The sequence below is a fragment of the Dermacentor albipictus genome, chromosome 1 (assembly GCF_038994185.2).
Source record: "Dermacentor albipictus isolate Rhodes 1998 colony chromosome 1, USDA_Dalb.pri_finalv2, whole genome shotgun sequence".
Taxonomy (NCBI): Eukaryota; Metazoa; Arthropoda; class Arachnida; order Ixodida; family Ixodidae; genus Dermacentor; species Dermacentor albipictus.
This window is the reverse complement of record NC_091821.1, coordinates 312,896,826-312,924,332: the sequence shown is the minus strand read 5'-3', so window position 1 is coordinate 312,924,332 and position 27,507 is coordinate 312,896,826. Positions and strand designations below refer to the sequence as shown.

Below are 27,507 nucleotides of genomic sequence, written 5' to 3'. Positions count from 1 at the left end.
AGCAAGATGCCACAGCTGCTTTAAACACTGCAGCAAGTAAGGCAGTGGTTTTGAACTACGAAAGGGGGGGTGGCAGGAGGTAGTCCTAGTGCTGCATCATGAAAATTCGGAGTTGGGAAATGGAAACGCTGGAGACATTGCAATGATGAAGAGATGGCATTACAACTTTGTATTGTTATTTCAACTAGATTTATGAACAGGGTGTGAAAAAGGCTTCTGTATTTCTACTATCTAGCTCATCGATGTATGCTCCTACTGAATAACTAGACTAGGGCTTTTATGCACAAAGCATTTCTTCTGTGCGAGCATTTTTTCATTGGCCAGCATTCAAGTGCTTACCACTTACTATAGTTGTTACAAACGACGACAGGTCGACGCATTCATTGCAAACGTTCCCTTTATTACCACATGCAACACCACATCACATGCAACACACACACACAAACCCTGCACCACCCGCATTTTCCTTCCTGTGTCACCGCTGCACTCGCCCCACGTGGTCCCTCCACTGGCAACTACAGTCAACTGCGCATGCAGCCTCCAAGAGCTGCATCTTGCCTCGTCTCACCTGGAGCTCTCAATCCGCTTATGCCACCACTCTCCTCACAACCCTCCCCCCCTCAAAACATGAAGCAATAAGGGAAGAGAGAAGCTGGGGTTCATGGTAGAGCACCAACTGGTCTGCATGGGCAATAGTTTGGTGATATTCCATTGTAGGGTCACTCGAAACAAATTCATTCTTGCCTAACCCGCTGGACCATGTGACAAGGTCCACATCGCCACAGTGCTAACTTGGCTAAGACACCCTTGGCAGCATTACTCAAGGTATGACTATATAAGAGTACGAGGCCACCATCTTTAATGATTGTTGGTTGCTGATGACTGTCATAATTGGACTTCTGCGCTGGCCAAGTAGCTGCTTGATGTTTCTGAGCATACTTGAGGACCCCTTCAAGGCACAGCTGGAGTTCTGCAGCAAAGGCATGGTGTGCTGCTGCCGGAGGCTCTGTATCTTCGTTAACGCCTGCGGGTTCCCATGTGGCGCGGAGCTCATGGCCGTAACACAGCGAGGCTATACAGTCAGGACCCGCGATAACGAAATTCTCGCAACAACAAAACATTTTTGTATCCTCGGTGAACACCCATAGGATTCAATGCATTTTGTACCTTTCGGCAATGAAATGTCGCTGTACTGCAATCCCGCATCAACGAAATTTGCCGGAACGTAACTCCGCATATTGCTAAGGCTAGCAGGCTCCAAGATGTGCTCAAATGCGATTGTTTTGCACTAAAATTGCATAAAATACCACCACATTACACTTGTGTGGCTGTCGCCATTTTTGTTCACAAAAACAAACAAGCGCCGGAAGCGATCAGTGTGCTGGAAACATGTCATGGCCGCCATCTTGTGTGTTGATTGCCCGTTCGAAGCGGCACCATGAACGGCACACACGTTGCTACCGACATGTGATGACGGTGTTTGCATGCCTACCAGGCGAGATCGCAGATCGTTTTTTGAAACGCGTGTTCAGTTTGCGTTCCTCGCGGCTGACGACTCAGCGAGGCCTAGGCCAATCGTGTGAGGCGAAACTGAATACAAACTGGGTTGGCGTTTCGAACAACAATCCCTGATCACGGCAGTGCTTTGCGTAATGTGCACCTTGGTGAGAAAAATGCAGCAAATACAGAAATCCATGTCCCACCTACATGGGATTGTGTATGGCGCTTGAGATGGTGGTCGCGGCATATGGAGTGTCACGCATCGGGCCATTATTGAGCGATCGTCCGGGAATACGCATCCCTTGCTTCAAGAACACTGGTTTTGGTGCCCCCCGACAGGCATCATGTGCGGATTCGGCGCTGGACGTAGATTTGCACGAAAGGGCCGGTAGTCGATCGTTCGCCTTTGCGTACACGAGATATGATCACTTTTTTGATCGGCACCAGACGCGTCAGTGTCTGCGGGCAAGAAATGCTGCTGTATGCGCTGATGCTCTGCGTCCGGTGCCGAGTTATGCAAAATCTCGCAAAGTGAACGCACCTCCGAAAGCAGTTGACCGAGAATACTGCGCTACGGCAGTACTGCCCACTGCAGGTCGGCGCATGTGGCACACTTTGTACTGTCGGCAATGCGGTTCTATATTCTCGAGCGAAGCTTGCAAAGTAGGCTAACGGAATTTGGACAGTAAAGTTTTGTTCTGCGATGTATTACCTATCTGTGCTGTCTCTTTTCACAACAACGAAATTCTCATGAAATTGAATATATATTCAGTGACTGCACTCTCTGCAGTATGCATGACAATGATGATATCAGGTATGTGCTAGCCCCAGTCCTTGTGATTGGAGCAGTATGCCCCTGGGCCCTGCTTAATGGTGCCATTGTGGATCTCGATGATTTATCCCACTGGTTGGTATGGCACAGTGTGACGCTCCTTGATGCCCCAGTCTTTTAGGAGATTGTGCCATAAAGAGTTTACGAAGGGATTCCCATTGTCACTTGTGATGGCCACAAGCGTGCCATGGTGACAGAAAACTGCAACCATACACTCAAAGATTTTTGTACTTGTTGCCACTTGCAGAGGGAAGAACTCTGGGAGCGTAGTGAATTTGTCGATAGCCACCAACAAGTATTTGTAGACACGAGGTGCAGGTGGTGAGGGCCCAATAATATAGACACTAAGCTCTTCCATTAGAGCTGTGGCCCACTGACTGTTCATGAGGCCTTCAGGCTTCTGGAATCGATCTTTTGAGCACTGACAGACAGCACAGCACTGCACGTACTTGGATACGTCAGCCTGCATGCCAAGCCAGAGGAACCAGGCTGAGACGCGTCTCATGGTTTTAAAAAATCTGACATGATCTGCAGTGGGCTGGTCGTGTGCTATCTTCAGTGCCAGGTGTCGGAGGTGATCACTTCCCTCACCTGCTCAGTGTGACTCTCAAGCATCTCCGAATAGATTAGAAAATAATTTCAAAATGCCATAGCGAAGTGCTGATTGATTCCCTGTAGCACATGGTCTATCAAGGTTTGAAAAGCTGGTGGGTCACTTGCCACCATGAAGGGCATCCTGACGAATTAAGCATACCCTGAGGGCAGGTGAAGGCTGTTTACATAATGGAGGAATCGCAGACAGGAAACTGAAAAACCCTTGGGAGAGATCGAAGCTTGAGAACCACTGAGCTCGGCCAAGTTGTGCTAGCAGCCAGTTTGTTCGAGGCACAGGGTAGGCAGGTACCTTGGTTTGTGCATGCAGCGATCGGTAGCTGGTAGCCTCCAGACTACTTCGCCATGAGCACTGGGGCGCTAGTCCAAGGGCTGCTGCTTCACCTTATAGGACCCTGCTCTAGGAGGTCATGTACGCAGTCTTCAATAATTTTGTGCTTCTTAGCTTGCACTGGACAAAACTTGCGTCTCACAGGTGCACTATCCCCTTTGTCTTATGCAGTGCTGAGTGATGGTGGTACACCCTGGAATTGTAGTGAAAAAGGGCTGAAGTTGTCAAGCACCTTCATGCTTCGCTGTAGTTTTGTTGCTACAGCATTGTGCTTGCCTACTTCGGTTGCAATGATACTCCCTATGTCAGGACCTGCAAGAACTTCATCGAAGAGGGTGGGCAAGTGTTAAGACTCTTGATCTTCACTTGTGAGCACTGTAGCTGGACCGTTGTCGGGCTTAACGAACGGCACAATGCATTGCGGGTCGGTGGCAATATTTCATCTGCCTGGATGGAATATTACATGCATGGAGATGTTACAGTTAAATAGTCCCTGCCGAGAACAATGTCCCGACATAGCACATACATACATGCATACAGGTTGCGGCTGCTCGTAGCCCACTGGATCTTGCACTTTAACGGTGTGGTAGACTGGGACCACCCTGTTTGCCAGGCGGAGTGCACGCGCATGTGCCAAGCTCAGGACACATGAGCATCGGGAGCTCATATGTCCTGAGCTTGGCATCTGTCTCCTCTGCTACCTTTGCCTCCGGCATTCCAAGTAGGTTCACGCATGAGCCTGTATCCAGTAGGGCTTGGAGCACAGCCTTCCTAATCTGCGTCTCCCGGAGGGGCTCCTTCCTACTGGCTGAAACCGCTACCTGCAGTGCAGTCCCGTACGTGCCTGCTGAGGTGGCACCTACAGCCACCCATTTCCCGGACACTGTGATAGGAGATGCCCGATTCCGTTGCATTCGTAGAAGTGGGGCGGGCTGGCAGGCTGACTTGTGGGGCACTCGCTAGCTAGGTGACCTACACCTCCGCAGTGATGGTAGGTAAATCTCCCAGAGTCGCGTTGTTGGTAGCCCTGTGATGGTGTTGAGGGAATTGGCCTTATAGCACGAGCGGTCTGTCTGTGCAGCTGGTCTTTATGGTAGGATGGCTGTATTGCTGCGGGACGCAACGGCCAGTAGGATGCCACCAACAGAGACTGAAACGGTGTGACAGCCGCAGTCGTCAGCGCTCAGGGCTGCGTTTCAGGCAGGCCAGTCATATTCGCAACTGACTGGCAGGCAAGGTCTATCACCACTTGGTCTGTTGGAGGCGGCAGCAGTTTGTACTGCAGCTGCCTCCAAGTACACTCCAAGAGGCCGTCAGTCGTCTTAGCAAACTCTACGAGATTGGCAAACTGTTTGCCTTCTACCAAGTCTCGGGAGGTGTGGGTGCATTTGCCGCAGCACGTGATCCACTTTTTCCGATTCCGAAGCTTAACTGCCTATCTGGTCATAATAGGCCACGATTGTGTAAATAAAGTCTTTTTAATTTTCTTCCGGGTGCTGCGTCTGGAGCTCAAGTTCTTGTTTCAAGCGGTGCTTCATGTAAATAGAAGAGAATTCTTCAATGAAGGCTGCAGTAAATTCCTCCCACGATGCAAACATGGTCACCAAGCGCCACCACATCTTCGTGCTGCCCTCCAGAGCAGCGGGCACAATGTTGGTAAGCCTTTTGTCGGCAGCGACACGATTGACCAAATTAAACGTTTCCAGCCGGTCCAGAAACTTCCTGGAGAACTGGATGTTGTTGAATCAGCTGTATTTTGGGAAAAGACGTGTTTTTTGCCACAAGTTAAAACACACACAAAAGGAAGACATGTAGAGGTCAACACCCTGTGTTGTCCTCTATGTGTCTTCCTTTTGTGTGTGGCAAAAAACATGTCTTTAGCAAGCACCAACTAGGCCAACAAGCTAAGCTAAGGATTGCTTAGCTTAGCTGGTTGGCTAAGCTAACCTCAATGAGAAGGCCCACCGAGCCATGTGAGAAGTAATCCACCACGGCTCGGACAGTGACGGCCCAACACCTCGCAACCCCCGGGGAAGGGGGAAGGACTGCAGCAGAGGCGATAGAGAACATGGAGGAGGCGACAACAAGAAAGTAGCGATAAAAGATGACAAGAACAGACTGGTCACGTGCCACGACATACTGACGCACTATACGAAACAAAGAGAAGCATACCCACAACCCCACAAACAACTTGACAGGTCTCAAGAAGCAGATTGAAGAAGGTTGTAAACCAGAACGTTCTGAAACCCAGTACATTTAAACAGAGTAAATTCAACACAATACCCAGACGCGAGATGCAAGCTCTGCAAACACGAACATGTAGACATGGCACACATCTTATGGAAGGGCACAAAGATCAGATCAATATGTGTAGAGGACAACATAGAACCGGACCTTCTTGAAGAGCGATGGCTAAGCGCTCTGACTAGTTCTTAACTACACAACCAACTATGGGGCTATCCAGCGGGCCCGGGCAGCGGTGGAAAGGCTATGCCTCACCGCACGTAATGCCCAGGTGGCCTGAGCCTGGACCGGCAACCTCGTAGGTCCTTTTCTCATTAAAGTTTTTTTCCGTTCGTCCATCGCGTTGCATGGCGGAGCCACTGGCCTGCCCCAGCAGATGCTGTAGCAACTCTTCGGGTACATTTACCGCCTCCAGGTCCATGTCCGTTTCAATCCCGAATGGGCCCCCACTTGTTAATAACGACGACAGGCCAACGCATTCGTCACAAACATTCCGTTTAATACTGCACTCGGCAACTCTTCCCCCATGCTGTCCACGTGCCGCCCATCTGGGCATAACACACGCACTGCGCACCACCCGTGTCTTCCTTCCTTTGTCTCCGCCACACTTGCACCACCTGATCCCTCATCTGGCAGCTACAGTCAATTGCATACATGACGTTCGAGAAACGCACCTTGCCTAGCCTCACCTGGAGCTCCCGGTCTCCTTAAGCTGCTGCTTTCTCCTCACATAGCAGTTGGCACAATGATGACAGAGTTGGTAATACAGTGGCTAACTGCAAACAGCACCTATGTGAGAGATTTTTGTCGGTACAGACCCTGATTTTTAATAGAATTCATAAATGTTACGATTTCTGTATAATAGGCAAGTCGGAATTTATTTATTTACTCTGTCTTTTTTTTCTTTATTTCTAGGATTAGGGTTGATCCCCAACAAATCAAGCAACTGAGTGAAAATTCTGCATATAGGTACAGCTTTGTTTGCAATGCTGTCCAGAGCATCTCTGTAGCACAAGATGCAGACAGGTACGGATTTCCTCTGAAAGCTGGGCAGTAAGCTAGATGGTGTACAAGTAGCGAAGCTTCTAGTTACATTAAAAGAACTTGATTACTGATTGCTATGCGAATTTCGCCTTATTGTGCGGCTTTTATGGAAGTGTGCGCTGCACTGCCATAAAGCCACACCATAAGGTGATATTTATGCTGCCTTAAAGTCGCACCCCAAGGTGAAATTTGCATACTATAACTCATAGAGTTTCATACAATAATTACTAGAGGGAACTCTGACACTATTGTCTATGGGGGCTGCAAGGGGGGTGGTTGAGCCATCATGGGGGATGATGCGTAGTTCATGGATTTGGCAAAACGTTGCCCTTTTGGCTGCAAACGGCTTCGTGACTTTGTAAACTGTTTATTTTCAGCAAAGTACTGTGTTAGAAATAATTAAAAAGCATTATTAAAATTGTCTGACAGTAGGATTCAAAGGTAGGACCTCTGGCGCGGAAGCCCGATATTAAAGCCATTACACCATGCACACATGCACCGACCAGCAGCATAAGATGCCCTTATGATTTTCTCGAGGGCTAGCCAGTGCGTTGAGATGCTTGGTGTGTTGAAATTTGGCCACCTTCACAAGCTGAACCGCTGCAATTAGTTGCAATTATGCGTGTTCGCAGAGTCTTTTGCATTTAGAAATCTATAGATTGCTTTTCAATTTATGTCAGTGAAGGCAGATAAAGTATACAACCACAAGAAAGTCCGAATCCACAGGCATGAAGATCAAACAAATCCATGTAATAACCATAATTTCCTTGGTGGCTGAGAGATCACAGCGCCAGAGTTCGCTCTAATAATTATTGTAGAAAACTTTGTGCTATAACCTGCACCTTGCCTTTAGCGCTAAATTTTTCGTATTCTTGGTGCAAGTTAGATGTGCAAAAATAGAGTACTGACTCACCTACCGAGGTTTATTAGTTGCTAAAATTTGTGCTTCTGTCTAAAATCTGGATTGCTAGAAATGTGGCCCTGCTGCCGCCTTATTGAAGTACTACCTGAAACTCTCAGCTTTGCAGATAAGGTGGGGATGTGACTTTGAGGCTAAGGATTCTGGGATAAAACTGCATTATATTTGAATTAATACGGTTTTGTTGAAAAGGACTTACTGTGCTTTGTTTCTCGTGACATGCTGTTACATACCACTTCTTCCAGGCTGAATGACATATCTCTCCTGTGTGCTGAACTTACTGCCAGCTGTGGTCTGCTTAGTGCTGAATGGCTGGGTGTCCTCAAAGCTCTATGCTGCTCGTCTAATCATGCATGTGGCTTCATTGACGTCCTGACGCAAGTTGATGTGAGTACTTAACTGTATTCCTGCATCTGTAGAGGTGCCTGGTTGGTTGCTTCGGGGATACTTCACAGCTGAGTGAACGTGAATGATGATAAAAGGCACTGGTACTGCTGTTGCTGAATTTTTGCATTTCCATTTAAAGGATTAAGTGCATGAAATCAAACTTCTTTGCATTATTCAAGATGAATGCAGTCAACTTTTGCAAGTTCGACTGTGATGGTACTAATGAAATTGATTGAATTGTCCACTGAGTCAAATTAAACAAGAATCAGAAAACATGCTCAAACACATAGCTGATTAATTTGGCAGTATTTGCCCAATTTCAACATCTCCCACCACCCAATTTGAATGCACGCCCACTTTTTATGTGTTAAAGTAAAAAACTAACACAAGATAGACATTAGAGCTCCTAAACAAAGTAGAAATGTAAAGCACATCCAATTTTTAGCAATAAAAATGTAGTGTGCCTCATGATTCTTGTAGTAAGGAAAGGATGAAACCAACAGATGTTACCTTCATGGAAAAAAATTTTATTTACGCATAATGTCCATTGTTGTCAATCCCAGGCAGCACTTTTTACTATCTCTGAACCATAATGTGTAGCTCTAAGTACGGCCTCTTGCGCATTTGATATTTTGTATTTATCAAATTATTCCGCAACTGTCGCAAATGAAATGGTGGCCCATGTCAAGACCTACCACTTTGCTAGTTTGTCCTGTGGTGCATGCAATTCACTTGTGGGGGTTCCACTCTGCGTGCGGCTAGGGCTGAAGGCGAGCTCCGGATCTAGCCCCACGCAGTCGCTCCGTGGTACTCCCAACCCGTAGCGCGGGAATCGCGTTTACGCCGGGTTCGGACGAATAAGGCAAACAGCGGTGTCAACGGTAACAACGTTTATTGCTACTGGCAATAAAGAACACTGGCAGAGGGATGTCCTCTCTGTAATAGTAATAAATAGGCTGGCCTCGTTGCCCGGGATAGTCAGGCAACGTGGTCACTCACGGGTTGCAGCAGGTACTCCAGTCCGGCAGGTTAGGGGTCCGGCCTCAGAGAGAGGGCGTCTCTCCCGGTCGCGCTGTTTTGTACCTTTTTACCTGGGCGAGGGGAATGTCCTCCTCGCCCGTAAGCTACCCGCCCGCGAGTGGGGATGGAAGGGCGCGCGCGCGTCGCGAGAGCGATGGAGAATCGGGAGAGGGCACAGTGCGCCTCTCCCCGGTCTATGCCGGCGCTCGACGCGACGGCGCGGGGGAAGATGGGCGCGTGTGCTCCCCACACACTATAACACCAAAAACACACAATGTGACTTGTTGCCTCTTTTTAGCTTAGCACATAAAATAACTTTATCTTTTTAATTAGCTTTTGTAATCAAAGACTGAAAGTGGCTCGTCATTGTCATGCTACTTGAGGACTTGGTCGGTTGCGAGCTTATGAGTGCAACGACACTGGCTAGGCTGCCTCTGATGCTGGGCTTTTGCGAAAGCTGCGAACAGAGTTTTGGTTTCATATCAGATTGCACCACGCAGGCCATTTTCGAACCAATTTTCAGACCAATGCATATGTTATAATCAGCTATATACTCTAATTATTCATGGTGAGCTACTCTTTCTACGAGAAAATCTTCCTGGGCAGACTGAAAGTAGCCATTTTTATTGGGGGATGATATATGTGTGATGCATTCACTGCCCTTCTACGTGCTATCAAGACATGCTGCCACTAGTGGGGTCACTGCTGTGGTCAGGTGCATGTGGATTGACCAAATAGTAAGTTCAAATTATCTGGCAAAGGCCAATTTCAGGATCAAAATGTCAATAGCTAGGACCCATAGAAATTGATAGGGATTGAATTAATTGAAAAATAAACGGTTTTGAAGTATAGTGCAGGCCTTCTGTATTTACAAATTATGTTTGACCAGTTCCCACACCGAAAATGGTGTTGCACTAATTGAAAATGTTGGTATTTCTTTAGTAAAATAATAGAGGAAGGAGGTAGCATATTTAGATCTTTCTGTCCAATATTTTAAATAAGTTGGGAGGTTGGTCGGTGGTACGAGGTGCAGGGGTAGATCGACCTTCTCACTTCCCCTTTGCACCTCTCTTACACCGAAAATTATCAGAGGACTCACTGCGAAATTTCTTTTCATTAACTTTAGAAAAGAGGTACAGTTCTGCCTGAAAGGTCAAGCATTGATAGTGATGGCAAAGTATTGAACAACTACATGAAGTAAGGTTCATAGGTTTATTGGCCGTATAAATTGCAGTACGCATTCACTTACAAATGAAATGACCAAGCATGGTGTCGCGTGTGCACAGGCAGACATAAAGAGACCTCACTCGATGACTGTGAACACTCGCTGTACCAATACTCGTATGATGAAGAGTGCAAAAAGAGCTGAGCGAACAGTTTGTGCTGCCTCCTACTGCAACGCATTTCCGAAACCTGAGATTATGCGACTTCCAACATTAGGTGTGCGAAAAGACAGCGTGCGTGGAGCCACCAGCCTTCTCAGCTCGCTTAACCTTTGCACTCAGCCGCACGGACAGCCATGCGCAGCGACGCTTGGGCCAGAGGAGGGGACACATACTGGAACACTGTACTGCGTGCTCACCGTTCCTTTTCTTCCTTTCTTTCATTTTCAAGTGAGAAAGGAGGTACCCTGTCTGTTGCAGTAGGCACTTGTCTGCAACAAAATTGAATTTCCGGATTTGTACTTGGAAGAAAAAAAATGTAAGGAAGCATGATTCTATGAATGTGGCACTGACTAGTATCTTTATATTCATGCTTTTCTCATCAACTCCCCAGTGCTCTGCACTTGAAGGCAAATTATAGTTCGTGGGCAAGACTTTTTTGATTGGAATGGTTTTGCAGAGCAACCACCATAATGAATTGCGCCGGTTGTTCATTGGAAACAGATCCTTCTCCTAGTTGTTAAAGGTACTGACAACTGACAACTGGCCAAAATGTGTTGTGAGATGTTGATGGAAATGAAATTACCATCATTTATAGTGATAAAATCCAGCACACTGCTCACGATTTAAGTAGGAATTATAATTTTAAATTGGCAAAGAAAGTCTCAAAAACCAGTAAGAGGCATGGCCTGGTGGTGAAATTCTGGTACTTCAAACGTAGTATAAGAGGTTACCCTACATAGGTCAGCTGTTATCGGACGCTAATGAGTGACACTGCCCTCGTAGTAACGAATGGAGCGGTAGAGCAGGTAGAGTTGTTCAATGCATCACAGCACACATGAAGGCTATTGTACGTGCATGAATTTGTGAGTTAGTACACCAAGCTCTGTGGTCTCTGTGAGATATAAAATGATATAGACAAATTGTGCCGTGAATGGGTGCCAGCACTGCAATAATAGCACTGCTGGCCTACCCTACCACTTAGCTTGGCATGCAGTTAGCAAAAGCATGGCCTTCGAGATCAGTTTGCATTACTTGGAGGGAGCCATAGAGTTTCTCACTACATTACCTAGAGGGAAATCTGGCGCTGCTGTGCTGTGGTATGCATGGGAATGCCGGTATATTGTGGATTCGGATTGGCATCGTTCTCGTAGAGACAGGACACCTTGAAGACGCGCTTGGCAAGTACCGTTCCGTCTGTCACAATGATTCATTTTCTGCTAAAACAGCACATGAAAAGCTGCTTTACCTTTATTATTACGCGAAAACATGTTTTGTTTAACTATGAGAACTTGTTATTGTGTGTACGACTACATATTACTTAAAAAGTATCAGCGGGCCGCTAAAGTTGGAGGACAGACGACAAGGTTCGCGCTCGCTTTGCAACAGTTGGTCGTCTGTTCTTGCTTTTCTTCGCTTGGTCATGCATCGTGGGTGAGTAAAGATGTAATACGCGTGAATGGAAACATTTTATCAAGATTTTACTTTGAGAACGCGTTATTTGCGTAGCCATATCCACGTTTTAGACGAAGCCTCTTATAACACCAGCCAACACGAGCCTCGCAGACACATATGCCGTCATTCCCATGACGGCACGGTGCCCCCTTAAGAAACTCCCATAGACGGTGGCGCCAGATTACCCTCTAGGTGTTATAGTGAGAAACTCTATGGAGGGAGCTGACGCTGGGGTGTACATTCGGAAACTACCTATTATTGCAAAAATAATTCAGCGCTTCATAAAGCATTAATTGCAGGAACATCGGCTTGGTAAGCAAAATATTACTTTCTTACAGCTAAAGCTGCATTTGTTTGCTTCCCCGAATGACGGCGTATAACCGTTATTGCGCTCACCTATCACTGTTTCCAGCATGTTTCTTGAGCACGACTACATCCTCAATGCAGATTCCACGACGTTTTCTGTGTTACCACTGTAATATTGGACACTCAGACCAGTAAGCCTTCCGTTGCACTAAAAGAATGGGTACCATAAAAATTGGTTGTCGGTCCCTTTAAGCCAGGTTTCTCATAAGGCAGTCTGCTGAACCAAAGGTAGTGAGGCAACTTTGATGGGCATGTTTACAGCTGGCGAATCTTATTAATCATAACATGAAAGATGTAGATGGGGCTTTTGCGATGGAACCATGTTCAACACTCAAGCAATAGTAAGTGCAGTTAGCATTTTGCTCGAATGATGATCAAAGCATTCAAGACTTTCACAAACACCTAAAGGGGAAAGTATACTTGCAGATTACTAAAAAGAAAGAAGTGGGTATTGTGAAACTACCTGTTTTTGTACGTAACCACTGTTACACGTGTTTGTATTGCCCCTCCCCCCCCTTGTGTAAAGCCTTCGGGCCTTCAAGGTGACAATAAATGAAATGAAATTACCTGTTTTAAAGGGACTCATTGATGTTTTTCAAGGGCCTTTTGTTTTGTTGTGCAATACAAAGACTACCATTCAAAGTGTCTAAAGGTGCAAGTGTTTCACTGAAAGTGAGTAGAAATATTTAAAACAGGATTTTTCAATCTGAATATTCGCTTCTTAAAAGTGTGCACAGATTCCGACAACACTGATTACTGAACGCGATGGCAATTTTGTATGCCATGCATCAATGCACCACTTCGTTCACTGTGACTCTGTTTGTTTGCACAAAGCGGCTCCATGCGCTAGCTGTAAACAAAAGAAATTACTCTCTTACGCAAAGAAAAGTTAGTAGAAGAGCATAAAATGCAATTTAAGGCAATGACCATATAAAGCCAACAGACAATGAAGCCAAGGAAAGCATCGGGGAAATCAGCTGTAGTTGAAATTGAAATGTAGAAAATAATAACAAAAAGTCAAATGAAAGTGGACGAAAAGATAATGTGTTGCTGGTGGGAGCTGAACCCACAACCTCTGAATTACGCGTGCGTTGCACTGTCAATTGTGCTATGGTGACGGCTATCAAACCAGCCACTAACTTGGACATTTATGTTTATCATATCTAGCCCTAGGAGTGTTAGCCAGACCCACTCAGAGCCAAGGTGGGTGGATGTGGAACTTCCTTTTTCGCCCGATGGCGTCAGTAACATGTGATCTTAAGAGAGCAGGCAGGTGGATAATAAACCCTCGCATGCTACCTGATGACATCAAGGCTGCCAAATTCGAGAACCTCGCAATGAATAAACCAGAGAAGAAGGGGAACCAAGGCGCTCGATTTTGTTAATCATGGCCATATAAAGTGAACATAAATAGCCTAGTTAGTGGACGGTTTGATAGCCGTCGTCGTAGCGTATTTGGCAGTGCAATGTATGCATAATGTGGAAGTTGTGGGTTCAGCTCTCACCGGCAACATGTTATTTTTCGTCCACTTTCATTTCCCTTTCTTTATTATTTTCTGCATTTCACTTTCAACTACAGCTAATTTCGCCGATTCTTTCCTTGGCTTCATTATCTGTTGGCTTTATATGGTCATGATTAACAAAAGTGAGCCCCTCGGTTCTTCCATCTTTAATTTAAGGCTATACAATATTCTATAGTATGTGCAAGCAAAGTAGCTCTCCCTGTGTAGCTTTTTGGTTACATAAAGGTACACGGTTTGGTTGCACTGTTTCACTGTCGAGTGGCGCCACATGCCATTCTTGCACAACTTTCAGAGCCAAATTAAAAATATATTCCCTTATTTATGGGATACAAGCATGCTCATTTCTGTCACTATGACCCACAATCTTCTCTTTCCCACCACAATCCAAATACATGTATGGAACTGTAGACAGCCCCTTTAATGTAGCATATTTTTTTTTTGCCAATGATTTGGAAACGAACATATGTTGAATCCCAATGGCGGAGTGGGAGCAGCAGACGGACTCCGCGAGCGAGCACTCGACTCTGGCGCACAGCAACGCCTCCAGATCCGCGAGTGGAACACAACCTGCGCCGACGGAGCAAGGCGGAAGTGGAAGTTCTATCACCGAGTTACCCAGGATACCTTGCGTGTTGTCATTTCCTTCCCCTGTTTGCTCCCAGCACCGCCGCACGGTCACTTGTCTCTTCAGCACCGTTCACCTGTTTTTTTTAAAGTGTGGAATGGATATCTTGCCAAGCGTGCAGCAGCTCTTGCTTCCTTGCGAGTCGTGACCGGTGGCGCCTCCCAGCAGACAAACATGGTAAAGGAAATGCGATACGCAGAGTTCCAGTCCACTCTGCCGATTTCGGTGGAGCATCTTTTTCTGCTCCACGGAGTGACTCCCTCTCTGAATCCCCTCCGACTCTCATTGGAACACCTTACTCCCGCCCTCACTCTGCCATTGGAACAAACTTGCTCCGAAACGAGCAAAAAAACTTGCTCCGTCTCCGCCATTGGAATTCAACAATAGTTGGCTTTCGAGGGTCGTGATGACTCTCTCTGTGACCCATTTCTCGCCGTTATTAAGCGGCATTGATGCACTACTTGTGTCTCTGCGAACACGCTTATTTATGTGCATGAACTTTACATCCAATGTGTGTTGGGAAGTGTGCTATTGCAGTATCATCTGAAGCCTCATCCCAGTTTTATGTTGGCTAAGTCTGGCGAGTCAAATAAAAAAACAAATAAAGAAATAGAAAATAGACATCTCACATTTTGTTTCTAGCCTAGTAACAGTTTCTGTAACATAGTTTCTGTAACAGTTTTCTGTAACAGTTTTCTGTAACAGTTTTCTAGTTTCTGTAACATCCATCCTAGTGTGTGCCACACGATGTGTGGCACACATTAGGTTGGATGTTACAGAAAATAAAACTTAGTGCTTGTACTGTCCCTATCGAGACCTTACCTCTGCCTAAGAAATACTTATGACATCATTAACTATTCATCATTAAGCTTGTGTTTTCAACACATGTTTAATAATGGGTAGTTAAGGCTTAGCAAAGTGTCCAACTTTGCTCGTTCCAGCATGCTCCAACAATGTGAACTTGTGTTGGAAGTTGTGAAAGACAACCTCTAAGGAACGTATATAGGCAATAACTGGGCTTCATTATCCATATGGCAGTTAGCTTGCCCCCATTTCTAGAACGTCTCACCACTTGACACTCCGCATCAAATTAAGAGAGTTGATGGCAGTGCCATCCGTCAACTGAAGTGGTCAGTGCACTTCATTGTAACTCTATGGCAATTTCCAAGTAAAAATTTCTAATTTGGTGTTCTTGAAGGCTGCTGGAATGCACTGCTGCTAGCCACTGCTTGTAGTAGGAATCGACAGGAAAATGTTATTGCGGTGTGGTGTTTTCATTTGAGGGGCGGGACTGGATTCTACTTGGTGCAATTGAGGAAGAGTTTTGAGTGAACCTGTTTGAGAGTGCAAGGTTAGTTGGTGCCTTATGTGGCCTTTGTAGAGCTGTCGGAGCACTCTGGAAAGACAGGTCAAAGATGCTGTGTTACAGGAATTTTAGCTGGCAAGTGTGGTACCATGCCTGCAGGTGGGGGACCTGTCTATCCATGACAACCTGGCAGTCTTCACATGCATCCTGGTGGCAAGGCGGTGCTTCTCCCTCCAGGATTTCGTTGTGCATGTGGCCATACCTTCACTGCTCTCAGCTAGTCCTGGTGCGTTGCTGTCTTGCATTCTGGGACTTGCTGCATCTTTGTACAGCAGGAGTCAAAAGTTTTATGGACCACGTTTTCTGAGAAAAACATGGAATTTCCAAGTAGACAGTGGACATAGCCAGAAACTGTTTGAGACTTAATTAACTGTTTTTATTTCTTATATTCGACAATTTCAAATAGTCAACTCTTGAATTGAATACTAATCAAATAGCAAGAACTACTTGATTCATATTCAAAATTTCATATGCAGTCGACGACCGATAATTTTGACTTCATGGGGAATGTGCATAAGTCTGAACGATCGAATGTCCGAAAAAAAACTAATGTATCCAAATAGAATCACTTAATTTACATTTTAAGGCCACTGTGCACGAAACAAGTGGTCGATGCATTGCTGCATGCACTTCCCCGTACGCGCAGCCTAGTCCGCCTGTATTTGAGTTTCGCCGTACGACAATGCAAGGATTGCAAAGGCTTGAGTCAGATCTGCATGTGTAAGGCTCCTGAGCACACAGCACATTATCTTCCGAATCGGAGTCACTGTTTGGCGGTGGGAGAACTTGCTCATTTCTCATCGTTCAGTTTGGCACACAATGAAACCGCGCTGTTGACGTCTGCAAGGTCTCCAAATCTAACGGTGGCAGGAATTGGCACACCGCAGCCCAGTAGGTAACCAATGATGTCTACATTTGAGTTCGTTGTGGTAGAAGGCAGTTCAGCATCTTCAGTTGCAGAGTCAGGCTCATTCGGACTGCAACTCGAGACTCATTTGGAGCTGAACTGCGAGGGCACTGTTGGTGTCATTTGACGTGGCCTATCTACAACTTCATAAGAAAGACTTGTTGGAGCCAGCAGAGCGCTTTCTGGAATGCAAACTATACAAACAAGTACAGCATTGCAGAATGCTATGCGCAAAGCAAGCTCAACAGAATGACAATAGTGGGCCATGCACGGGTGTACAGTGGATAGAATTGGGAAGTGTGATAAATGCGCCGTCTCGTGCGTGGTGCTTTGGGAGGAAACTGCCAGGGGGCGCTGCCACACACATGCATGTCGGCCGCGACAGCGGGTAGCAGCCGCAGTACAGGGGTGCTGCATGGAATGCGATCATCCACACGTGCAGTCCAACATCTAATAACAAATAAGAAAGCTTCACAATATATATATTCTTGTTCGTTCATGCCTGCAAATTGCTATAGAGTAGCATAGCCCCTTATGAATTAAAAAGCACCAAAGTAACAATCCGTTTGAGCGCACGTTGATGGTAGAATGCAGCTTGCTTCACCTGGTTATCGAACACAAAGCAAGAAAATTCCCAATGGTAACTTGGAAGCAAACATTTTATTTTCAACACACTGCGTGCGCAAACAACAAATTTTTTGAAGAGTGGCTTAGAATCCGTTTAAAACAAACCATTCTCAGTCATCGATGATGTTTTGCTAAGTGATGTGCCTGAGCTGGTGCTTTTTTTTTTTTTTACGAGAACAAAAAACATTTTGTTTGAACAGTTCACAAGCATTTCAAACAGAACGTTGTCAGCCTCTGCTAAGTGTTTTGCCTGAGCTTCAGGTGCTTCTTTTCGCGAGAAGGCGCTCTCTCTTTGTTGAGTGCCTTCGGGTATAAGTGCAAATGGGTGGCCAAAAAGAGTTTTGTAACCTGGTTGGGGAGGCAAGGGCCATGCTGTGCACAGCCTAACATGACGTAGTTTTTTTTTGCAGGCAGGGGACAAGCTCTTCCAAGCTGTCACTCTGCAGCTTGTTGTAACTGAACCACATCGAAAAAGTAGTTACAATGGTGTCTACATATGAAAAGAGCTTCTCAGAAGGATATATGAGGCCCTCATTATGCAACAAAAAGGTGAGGTGTGCAGACAGGACACAAGAGTTGAGAAGTGGACAACACGAACGCCGACTATCAACTAAAGGGAGCACTGAGGGGAAAAAAAAAAAGGAAAGACACAAAACTCATCTGCGCAAGCTCTGGAATGGTATCACCACGTGTCAGTCGGGTACATGTGCCGGTCTACGTGAGAGATAACTGTTAAGGCACTTAATCTCCTCCTTATGTAAAGTAATCGAAGGTTGACTCACGCACGCACTTCCACAATTATAGATATGCCATGCCTCTACCATAAGACTCGTATCTTCATTCTTATGCCTGCACAGTATTGCGCATTCATCTAACTTTGGCGTGCAGTTACAATCTTGGCAATGTAGGGAAAGATTAGAGGGCGATCCACCCGTCAACGACTTTTTATGTTTCATTAGCCTCTGATTAATACACCGCCTCGTTTGCCCTTCGTAGAACTGGCCACAGCTAAGGGGAATTTTATAAACCACACCCATACGACAGGCAGTAAAACTGTTGTTCTTACTACACTTCACTGGATAAATATCTGTTCTTTTTTTGCCTTTTACCTGCTCCTTTTTTCTTGCACGGCAGCACATATCTTACCTGGCTTATTGGGAGCAGGGAAAGCAACGTTAACATCATATCTACTTGCAACGTTTTTAAGCCTGTGCGACACTGAATGAATGTACGGAATAGCCACTACTCTTTTTGTGCTATTACTGCTTTCTGGAATTATGTCCATCCCCCTCGAAACAAACTTCTTTAGGCGTTCAGCCACAATCGCCACTGCTGCACTAGGGTAACCTGCTTCTAATAGGTGCCGGACCTGCGCATTAAAACTGGTGCTCATTTTGTGCATGCATGATCTGGTGAGAGAAGACTTAAGGCACGACATGGCGATTCCGTTTTTTACTATGGAATCCTTGGATTGAAAGTTTAACAATGGCTTCGAAGATCTTGGGGAGTACTGCCAACAAACATGATCTTGTTTGAAGACCAAGGAAATGTCTAGAAACTGAATTACACGTCGCTGAGGAAATTGAATTACATGTCGCTGGAGGGAGGCCCTCATTGTTGCAGATCTTGAACATCACCAGCCGTTCGTTGGCTTCGTCGGCGGAAATAAAGAGCTAGTCGAAGCATTCCTTGCACGCCGTCTTCAGGATTGTTTTGCATGCAGCATACCTGCCATGTAGAAAACTAGCCGCGAATCGCTAATCTTTTCAGTGTACTCATCGTCGGGGAGCACTGTGGACTTCTTTATCATGTGAGAGGCTTCTTCAACTTCCCACTATCCAGCAATGCATCCAGTTCATGGCTTGCATCCTCAATACTTGGGAGAAATGGCAGATCACCCCTTTTACAGTTGCCACTGCTTATAGTTTTGACCAAGTCGTGAAAACTAAGGCAGTTCATGGTGAGCAAGAATGAGACAGAAGTGGTATGGTCGTTGCAACCAGAAAATTGTCTAATCATACTAAACAATTTCTTGAGGCAGTCTTGGCTTAGCCGGCACATCAGCAGGTACTTAAAGCCAAGCTTCTCACGAAGGTACTTCATTAGATCAAGCATGGCCTGAAGGGTGACGCTTAGCCCCTCGGCAGTGCTTGCTGAAAGAAATCCGGCTGGTGAAGTTTCTGCATGAGCATCCCATCGGTTTAGATAGTCTAATACATCCTTGATGTGCCTTTCACCTGCAGAGTCAGGTTTCAACCCTTCAGATTGCTTTTACTAGCTTCCACATCAGCAGACCAAAGGCTTGAGTTGGTGCGGGCTCAGCCCAGTGCTCCTTTATTTGCTTCTTGTAGAAAAACAGGCCATGAAGCACCTGCGGACAGAAAAAAATGAAATGCCAGGTTTACCTTCATCTTTTCAAAGTTGTTAGGGCTCATGTGAGCAAGAGTAATCTTCGGCATCACTTTAAGGGTAAATGGACACTGATACTCTTTGTGTGCTGCTCTCATGTGCTCAGTATAAACAGAACCTTCAGGTGTTTGGTACCTTGCTTTAAGAAGGCAATTTCGAACACATTTTGTCACGTGCAGAAAATCCGAAATGAAGAAGAGGCATCTTCCAGTGTCAACAGGATGTGGTGCAGATGGCTTTATGGACGTCGAGGAGCCAGAAATCCCAAAAAGGCATCACATTGAGCGGTTCCCTGAACCTCCTTCTGCCATGATACAATCCATCTTCAGCCCAGCCTTTTCTGCGAGCAACACAGCTTCTATTAAGATGTTGCACAAAAGCGCAGCCTTCACATTTCCCCTGGAAGCGAAAACTCAGAGTATGTAATGCCAGTAACCAGTGAGAGGCTGAAACATGATCATGAGACCATGATCGTAGGGAGGGTGTTTGCTGCTTTCCAGTGTGAATTTTTCCCAAGTCCACCAGGCCTTCCATTTTCCCTCCTGTGCCAACGTTCGCGAACTCTTACAGCTTCATTTCGTTCGCAATCAGGTTGCCGTGGCATTTGAATTCCTACATGGATTTTGTTTTTCTTGCAATCCCTGTGATAATAGCAGTGGTGAAGCCAAACCCACTCTTGTATTTCCTCATGTGCACCTTCAAACAACTTCTGCTTGGGAGGATGAGTATTCCTTCCTGCCGGACATGCTCGTAGAGCCTCGGGCTTTTCATTCGCATTATTTCACAATCCAGCAACCAATCCGGATTGTACTACATACCTTTCATTGATTTGCGGTGAGCAGCTTGAAAGCATTGCACAACAAGTCTTTGCTTCGGTGTAAGGGCTTCTAACCGGTCTTCAAGGATGCCCGCTTCAAGTTCTGCACTTTGTCTCCTCAGTTTCTTAATAGTTTGAGTGGAAAGTGACAGCTTGGCTTTCAGCCGACAAGTGGCTTGTGCGTGCACTCTTCTATACTTTAAAATTGCTGCAGCAGAAAAAGAAAGGAGCGCTACTTCCCACTGGTCGGGGTGCGTGGCGTCACTGAAGCAGCAGAGCCAGCGTGACTCGCATCGGGCGACGTATGGATGGATGGATGGATGGATGGATGGATGGATGGATGGATGGATGGATGGATGGATGGATGGATGGATGGTTGGATGGGTGGGTGGGCGGGCGAGTGGGTGGGTGGGTGGGCAAGCGGGCAAGCGGGCGGGCGGGCGGGCGGGCGGGCGGTTGGGTGGATGGATGGGTGTTTTTGTTGAATACCATAACACCTGACTTTTTAACGCTAAATTTCAGAGCTAACTTATCACCTTCCTGTCCACAGATATTGGCCAGACATTGCATATCACTTTGCTTTTAGCCTGCAACACATGTCGTCCGCATAAAACAAACCTAGAAGCTGTTGCTCTACTACTCTACCTGTCTGTTTGTATGAAAGATTAAACCTGATATTATATCAGTGCGCCTCCCCCCGCGGCTCCCTGCCAGCTGCTTCAATGCGCCCCCGTAGGTGCTGCTTGCCGCTCGTCACATTTCCCCATTCTAGCCACTGTACCGGGGGTGCCGGAAAAGGATGTGATGGTCGCGATGTTGATGCGACCTCACAATTGAGGCAAAGCCTCCAAGATCGGCAATTGCAGTTTAATCTCAAAGGCGCAGAGCAGCGATCAGGGCAAGGCCTCAGAGATTACTGTCTAGCGTGTAATCTGTGAGGCCATACTTGTCTCGTCGAGGTTTCCAGAGGAGGTAATGGTGGCACAGTTGGTGTGTGCTAATCGAATCTAGAGCTGGCGGCTGTCCGACATATCGGTTGTCTTCACATGTTAAATCTATGGGGCCATTGGCGGTGCGGCGAAGCTGTCCGCATTATCGGTGTCCGATTTATCGGTCGGCGACTGTATTCACACACTATAGTAGATAGCACAAAATTTCTTTTGAGAGTTGTCAGAATAAAAATACATGCTACTTTAGGTGCTCTGTATTGTAGGTGCATGGAGAAGAAAAGACTAGAACCACAGTCTTAACTTTAGTTCCTTACCCCGTATGACACGCAGTGTCAGGCAAAGTGCTGTTAAACAGTCGTAGAACTAACAAAAAGCTCCTACTGGAGTGCCTGTGCTACCTGTAAGCTGTGCATCCTATTCATGGTTTCTGCTTAACCATTTCCATCTGTAAATGGTGGAAGTCTACCCTCTGACCTTGCTTTGTTGTCGCCATTGCTTTGTGCTGTGCCACTTATTACTTTAATTGCACAAAGAAGTGGCCCACTTATGAAGTATTTTATGAGGTATGGAGTTGGCTTTCTCCCATTGCTCATGTCCATGCTGCTAGTTTAGCCCAGTGCACAGGGAAAAAATATTTATGTAATTTATTAATTATGCTGTAGAACCTTGTTCATACATTTTGGAAAAAAAGAACATAAGAAAAGATTGTACTAACCCGGAATATGTCCAATCAAAAGTCGCAAGAAAATTGACAGACTTAACTTAGTTGACATTTGTAATGCGAAACGTTAAACGAATCGTTGCAGCACAAGACGCTGATGCGAGCCAAGCTGGTAGGGGCTGAGTGGCCCAAGATGCGTATTGTTTTTGTGGCCTCGGCAAGCTTGTGTTTGTGTTCCTCGAATTTGGCTTGGGTCAGGTGGGCAAGTACTGTGGGGAAGCTGCTGTAGTAGGCCACTGCTGGTCCTGATTGTGCATGCCTCACAGCTGTTTTTGTTTGCATAGGATCTAGTGAATGGAAACTGTATCATGTGATCACAGTTTGGCGATGTACTTAAAGTTGTGACGTGTCCACTTGGCAGAAATGCACGTGAACTGGTGGTGCCCAAGTGGCTCAAGACACACATTGTTTTCCTTTGTGAAACTGAAATGAAATCATGAAGCAAGATAACTCAGGAGGGGAAACTTTACCCTTTCTCACGGTCAGATAATGTCAAGATTTAGCCATGCCTCGTGCTCTGCAAACTGGCTAGAGTTAATGCATAGGCTCCCTTTAGGCTTCTAAAGGGAGCCTATGCACTAACTCTAGAACTAGTGTGCCCAACGCGTCATCTCTCACAGGCAGTTAAAAACATCGTCAACTTCAATCGGGCCTCCCCCGAGATCTTACAGTGGGGTCAGTATGATCTCGCACTCTGGGGCTTTGTGCTCGCGAGTCAGTTTTGTCAGCTGTGTGCCAAAGCATGTCAAAAGCATGTACAAAGCGCTGTGGTCATGAACATGGCACAAAATAACTAGCTGCATGACTTCGTTGCACAATTGTAAATGAGCAACTGACTGGGTCAGCAGACGACGTTCAGTGGTGCACTCGCTATCTTGTTTTATGGGCGCGGACCGACATTACCTTCTTGCCATCTACTGTACAGTGCTTGAAAACGGTTTCCTCCTGGCCACGCACGAGGCTAAATCGCCACTTGCCTGTGCTGGCGCAGTTGGGATGATTCCTTTCCTTAGTTATCTTCCTCCGTGAACGAAATCGAGCTGGTGGGTGACTCCGGAATATGATGCCTATGATGCCGCCTGAGCGAAACATGACACTCACTTCACACTGCCTGCAGCTGAAAATGGTAGCGCATTTGAGTTATGTTAAAAGCGTGCAGTACGCTTCCAATGGCATTACGTCACACGTGCTGTGGAACAGATATATATATGAAGGTGTTTTTCTCAGTAGGTTGGCTGCGATGGCTGTGGATAGGCCATGCAACGACCCGGGAGGAGATTAGCTGGTGCCGGAATAGGAAACTGAGTGCACATTTGTACTTTTACATGAGACAGGTGGGCGAGTACTGCGGGGAAGCTGTTGCAATGAGCGGCGCTTGTTTTTTTCTTCATCAAGAGTGCTTCTTGCCTTTGCTTGTTTTCATGGCATCTAGCGGATGGAAAATGTATCCTGCGAATCGCTCTTTGGCGATGTGCTGAACATTGGTGCAGAAAGATTGTGTTCTCCGGGAACGTATGAATTGGTAAAAAGAAGCGTAACTGTATTGGTAACTGTATTGGGTAATTTCTTTGTTCTCTATCACAAACATTGGCACTGGGAAATCCTACGTGACGGGATTGCATCAACGAAGTTCTACGGTATTGGTCGTGTTGGAGGGAATGTAATGTTAAGAAGCAGACTTGATTGCAATGTATAAAGGTCAATTTCTATTTGTTCTTTTTCTTTTTTGTTCACATTTGCAAGATAGCTGCTTATATTATACTCGGGTTTATACAGCAGTTAACCTTTGCTAGTGTCGGCATGATGGTTTGAAAAACTTACTTAAACAGGGCAAGCATTAATTAATAATGCTAAAGTTGGTGAAGCTGCATTCACTGATTGCAGTCTTGTAAGTTATCTGTTTAAGGCTACGCTATGGCTTGAAGGAGTCGTCCAGCATTTTTAGAACACTGTAAGTAAACCTTCTTAGTCACTAGACAATGCTGTATGAATATCTGAACCTAGTATAATTGCTCTACTCACAGCAGCTAGCCTACAGTTTTGTTCAAAAGCCCACCTGCTCGTTCTTTCAACTTCATGAAATTCCCCCACTTTTCGTGTACATTCCTACACACTTATATTCACAGCAGCCATTGGCCATACTACCTTAGACATCATGGCTAAGCACTGCCGTTGACAGAAGCAAAAACAAAGAACTCTCAGTTCTTTGTTTATGAAAGCTTTTATGAAAGGTTTTGTATGGCCTTTTTAGTGTATGCATGTTACGGAGGCGTTACTGTATATGGGTTTTTCTGGCGGTTTTACCTTGCAGTGGGTGGAGCCGCAGACCAGGATGCAGAGTCGGGTGCCCGGCTTACATGCCACTTACTGCTACGCCTCTTTCGCACTGTGGACTCCATGCCGCCTGCTGGGAGTGCCATACCCCTTCCGCGACCTCTCTTTCTCATTCGGTCTCTGTGCGATCGGCATCTCTTGTCAGCTGCTCACAGCAGCATGCGTGTTGAGCCAGTTCTTGCAATTCTCAAGGCCATCTTGCTGCTTGGTACGTGAGCTGCCTAGCAGTTGTAGTCTTTGTCTAGCACTTTTGCTGGGGATATCACTTTCAACACACATTCTTTGGATCAGTCAGTGGACAGTATGCTCATCACCGGAATGCGACATCACATTGTAGGTTGTGTCACAAAGTGAAGGCCATCCTAAAAGGCCTAGGTCAAGAATATGGCCTTCGCTTTGTCAGCGGAACCTAGACAGGGGTTCCTTGTTCACAAACAAGGCAAAGAATAAGAGCTAAGCCTAAACCTTTGTCTTCATTAAAGGGACATGGCAGACAAACACTAAATAAGTTTAGGCTGTTAGCTTGTTTCTTCAAAAACTCCACACTGCTTCGGTGATAAAGGATCAGGGTAAGTGCTACATTCAGCTGGGTTTTCTTCATGGTAATATTTCTTAATCTTGACAGTGTAATTTCAGATGCGAAAAAAAGGGAAAATGTTTGAGAAAATGCTGTTTAATAAAAGACACATTTACACCTTTCATGAAAGGTCTCTTTTTACCTATTAACTGGTATGCTGGTGATGCTCATTATAGCACACCGATTTGCCCATTTCTGTTGTATCTCTTGTGACTTGGCATCACATAATATTGATGAAAGCATGTGATTACAGGCGATGCTAGCACACCAGCCTTGGAGGCCAAAGCGAAGCTGGACTCGAATCAGGGCAAAGGAGAACCCAGCATCAACGACCTTCTTGGCCCAATAGATGACACAGACTTTGACCTCAGCGTCCCGTGAGTGTTCTTGTTTATTTAAACAATGGTATAGTTGTGCACTTTCATTTTGAGCCATCAATAATGTTAAGTAAGATGCATCACATGGCCGTTGGTGCTAGTCCGCTGTAACAGTCATAGCCAATTGAGCACAAACCTTGTGCATAGTAACTTTTGACTAGTGCTTTATTTTAGGGGCGTGCGATTATCAAAATTATTGAATATGAATCAAATACGAATACTTAGCTTTGAATGTTAATGATATGCACATGCATTTATTACCAAGTTGGGTTACGGTATTCTGAAATGTTGGAACATCGCAATTACATTGTCAGTGATAAGGAATTGGACTAATAAGCCATTATACTAAAAGATTGTATATTTGGCTCATGTTAACTTGGAAAACTGAGTAATTCCCACTAGCTGTCTGTTCTCGCCAACCTTTGCCCTATCATACAGCTTTAATTGCCTGTAAACTTTGAGGCATTTGACCCTGTGCCAGCTTCACTCATTGTATTTGTTGTTAAGCAAATAGCTCAGGATTGGGGGTGGCAATTGCAAAAGAGTGCACCCTCACTGTCCGCAAACCTGTGCCCTTTGCTACTGAGTGGCTGACCTTTTTGCAAAGCTTAGACGTCCAGTGGTCAAGCGTGCTTTACAGGTGAAATTTTGCCAGCAGCACTAAATTATCATAAAATTCTGCGCAGTATCAAATGCATATTCTTAACATTGACGAAGCAATGCACTTAAAACATACACGTTCACACACAAGAAGAAGGACATACACAGGTGCTGGACTGCATCTACTGCATTATTGCTCAAGGATTTGCCTTTTTGTAGCGTTGCTTGAGTAGCACACGCATTCTGACAGCAGTGAGGCGTGAACAAGACCCAGAACACCAAAATAGCCAAAGATTATAATTTTTAGGTTCCCACTCTAGATATAATCCCAGTCCAAGGCAGCAGCATGCTTTTTCAGAGAATGATACCAGGGGGGCAACTGATACACCTGCTTTTCATTTGTCAATTTCTATTGCTTCAAGTGTTTTTCTTGGTTGTTTTTTGTATTCCCTGCACACAACTGTGCACAGATATGTGCAGGGAATTGTCCGGGAACATTGTCCAAATAAACAAAGATGGCTATGACATTCAGGTTCACAGCAGCTCTTTCGCTTGGTATTGTGCTCAAGTTACTTGTTTGTGACGTAGGATTGAGGTGTTTTGTCGAAGCCAAAAAGGGTCCTTGCTGCCGATTACCTTATTTAGATCGGTCTCAAGCATGTCAGCGACGAAACTGCGGAAATAGTTGCGTTCTGTGCCCAAATGTTTGGCCTGCCTAGCAATACTTATCGTTCTTTTTTAAAGACAAAGGGCCTTTCAGAAAAGCCAGAGGTTAAAAAAGGGAAGTGTTTGTGCGTAGGGGGTCCCAAGAGGTGCAAGGACTTGCTCGTGCTGTTGCTCCACTGCTACAGGTTTAATACTTGACTGTTTTTGACCTTCATTTAAGCAACTCCGCACTGCGACTAGTGTTGCAGTATATCACGTAACATCCCACAGTTTATAGGCAGTAATTTCTATCATGCCTTCAGAAGCTAAATGCAGATATTGTGTACTGATAGAATGAGGCTAAAAACTTTTAAGGTAATGGTCAGTGTGTCTTGTTATAAAAACAAATTAGAGTTCTGTTTGGGAGTTGGGATGCATGTTTCTTTATATAGTTAGCTGTTCCATGTCACAAGGTAGTCTGCGCCTGATGTGCTTGCAGTACGCAGTGTTTGAGGTAGGGTCTGGGCTTCAGAACACAGTAGACACCCAGACTTCAAATCTGAAACGAGTGCTGTTTACAGTTGCTTTTAAATTTCTTGCGAGCAAATGAACTGACAACTCACTGCGCTGGATAAGAAAACGCCACTAAAGTAAAGCATGCTATAAAAACGCCATCGCCATGTCGCCTTGCGGCATAACGTGTCATGATTAACTTCACACCTTCCGATTTAGTAATCGTTCCTGCTACCGGTGTTTGTGGACAAAAGTATATTAACGAGAATATTCCTGCTGCTTAGAGCATTAGTAACACTAATGCAGGAGCTCAAATCTAAACTTACAAAACTAAATGAGGCCCACATGTACATCACTAATTTATTGAAGTGTCTACGTAAACAAAGTACACTTCACGATTTGAAATTCCAGCAACATATGAATG

At 45.5% G+C, this 27,507-nt stretch overlaps 1 protein-coding gene across 5 annotated transcripts in view; it reads left to right on the top strand.

Moving 5' to 3' along the window:
* LOC135904930 (mediator of RNA polymerase II transcription subunit 12-like protein) overlaps positions 1–27,507 on the top strand; it is a 210,016-nt gene that overhangs the window by 54,535 nt on the left and 127,974 nt on the right. For all 5 annotated transcript variants that reach the window (XR_010565259.2, XR_011511295.1, XM_065435944.2 and 2 more), the window contains exons 22-26: positions 6,435–6,545; positions 7,728–7,869; positions 15,706–15,832; positions 24,349–24,579; positions 25,202–25,325. Coding sequence is in view for 3 of the 5 variants with exons in the window: in XM_065435944.2 (XP_065292016.2) it covers positions 6,435–6,545; positions 7,728–7,869; positions 15,706–15,832; positions 24,349–24,579; positions 25,202–25,325 (735 nt within the window). In the remaining 2 variants the exon portion in view is untranslated. The remainder of the gene's footprint in view (positions 1–6,434; positions 6,546–7,727; positions 7,870–15,705; positions 15,833–24,348; positions 24,580–25,201; positions 25,326–27,507) is intronic.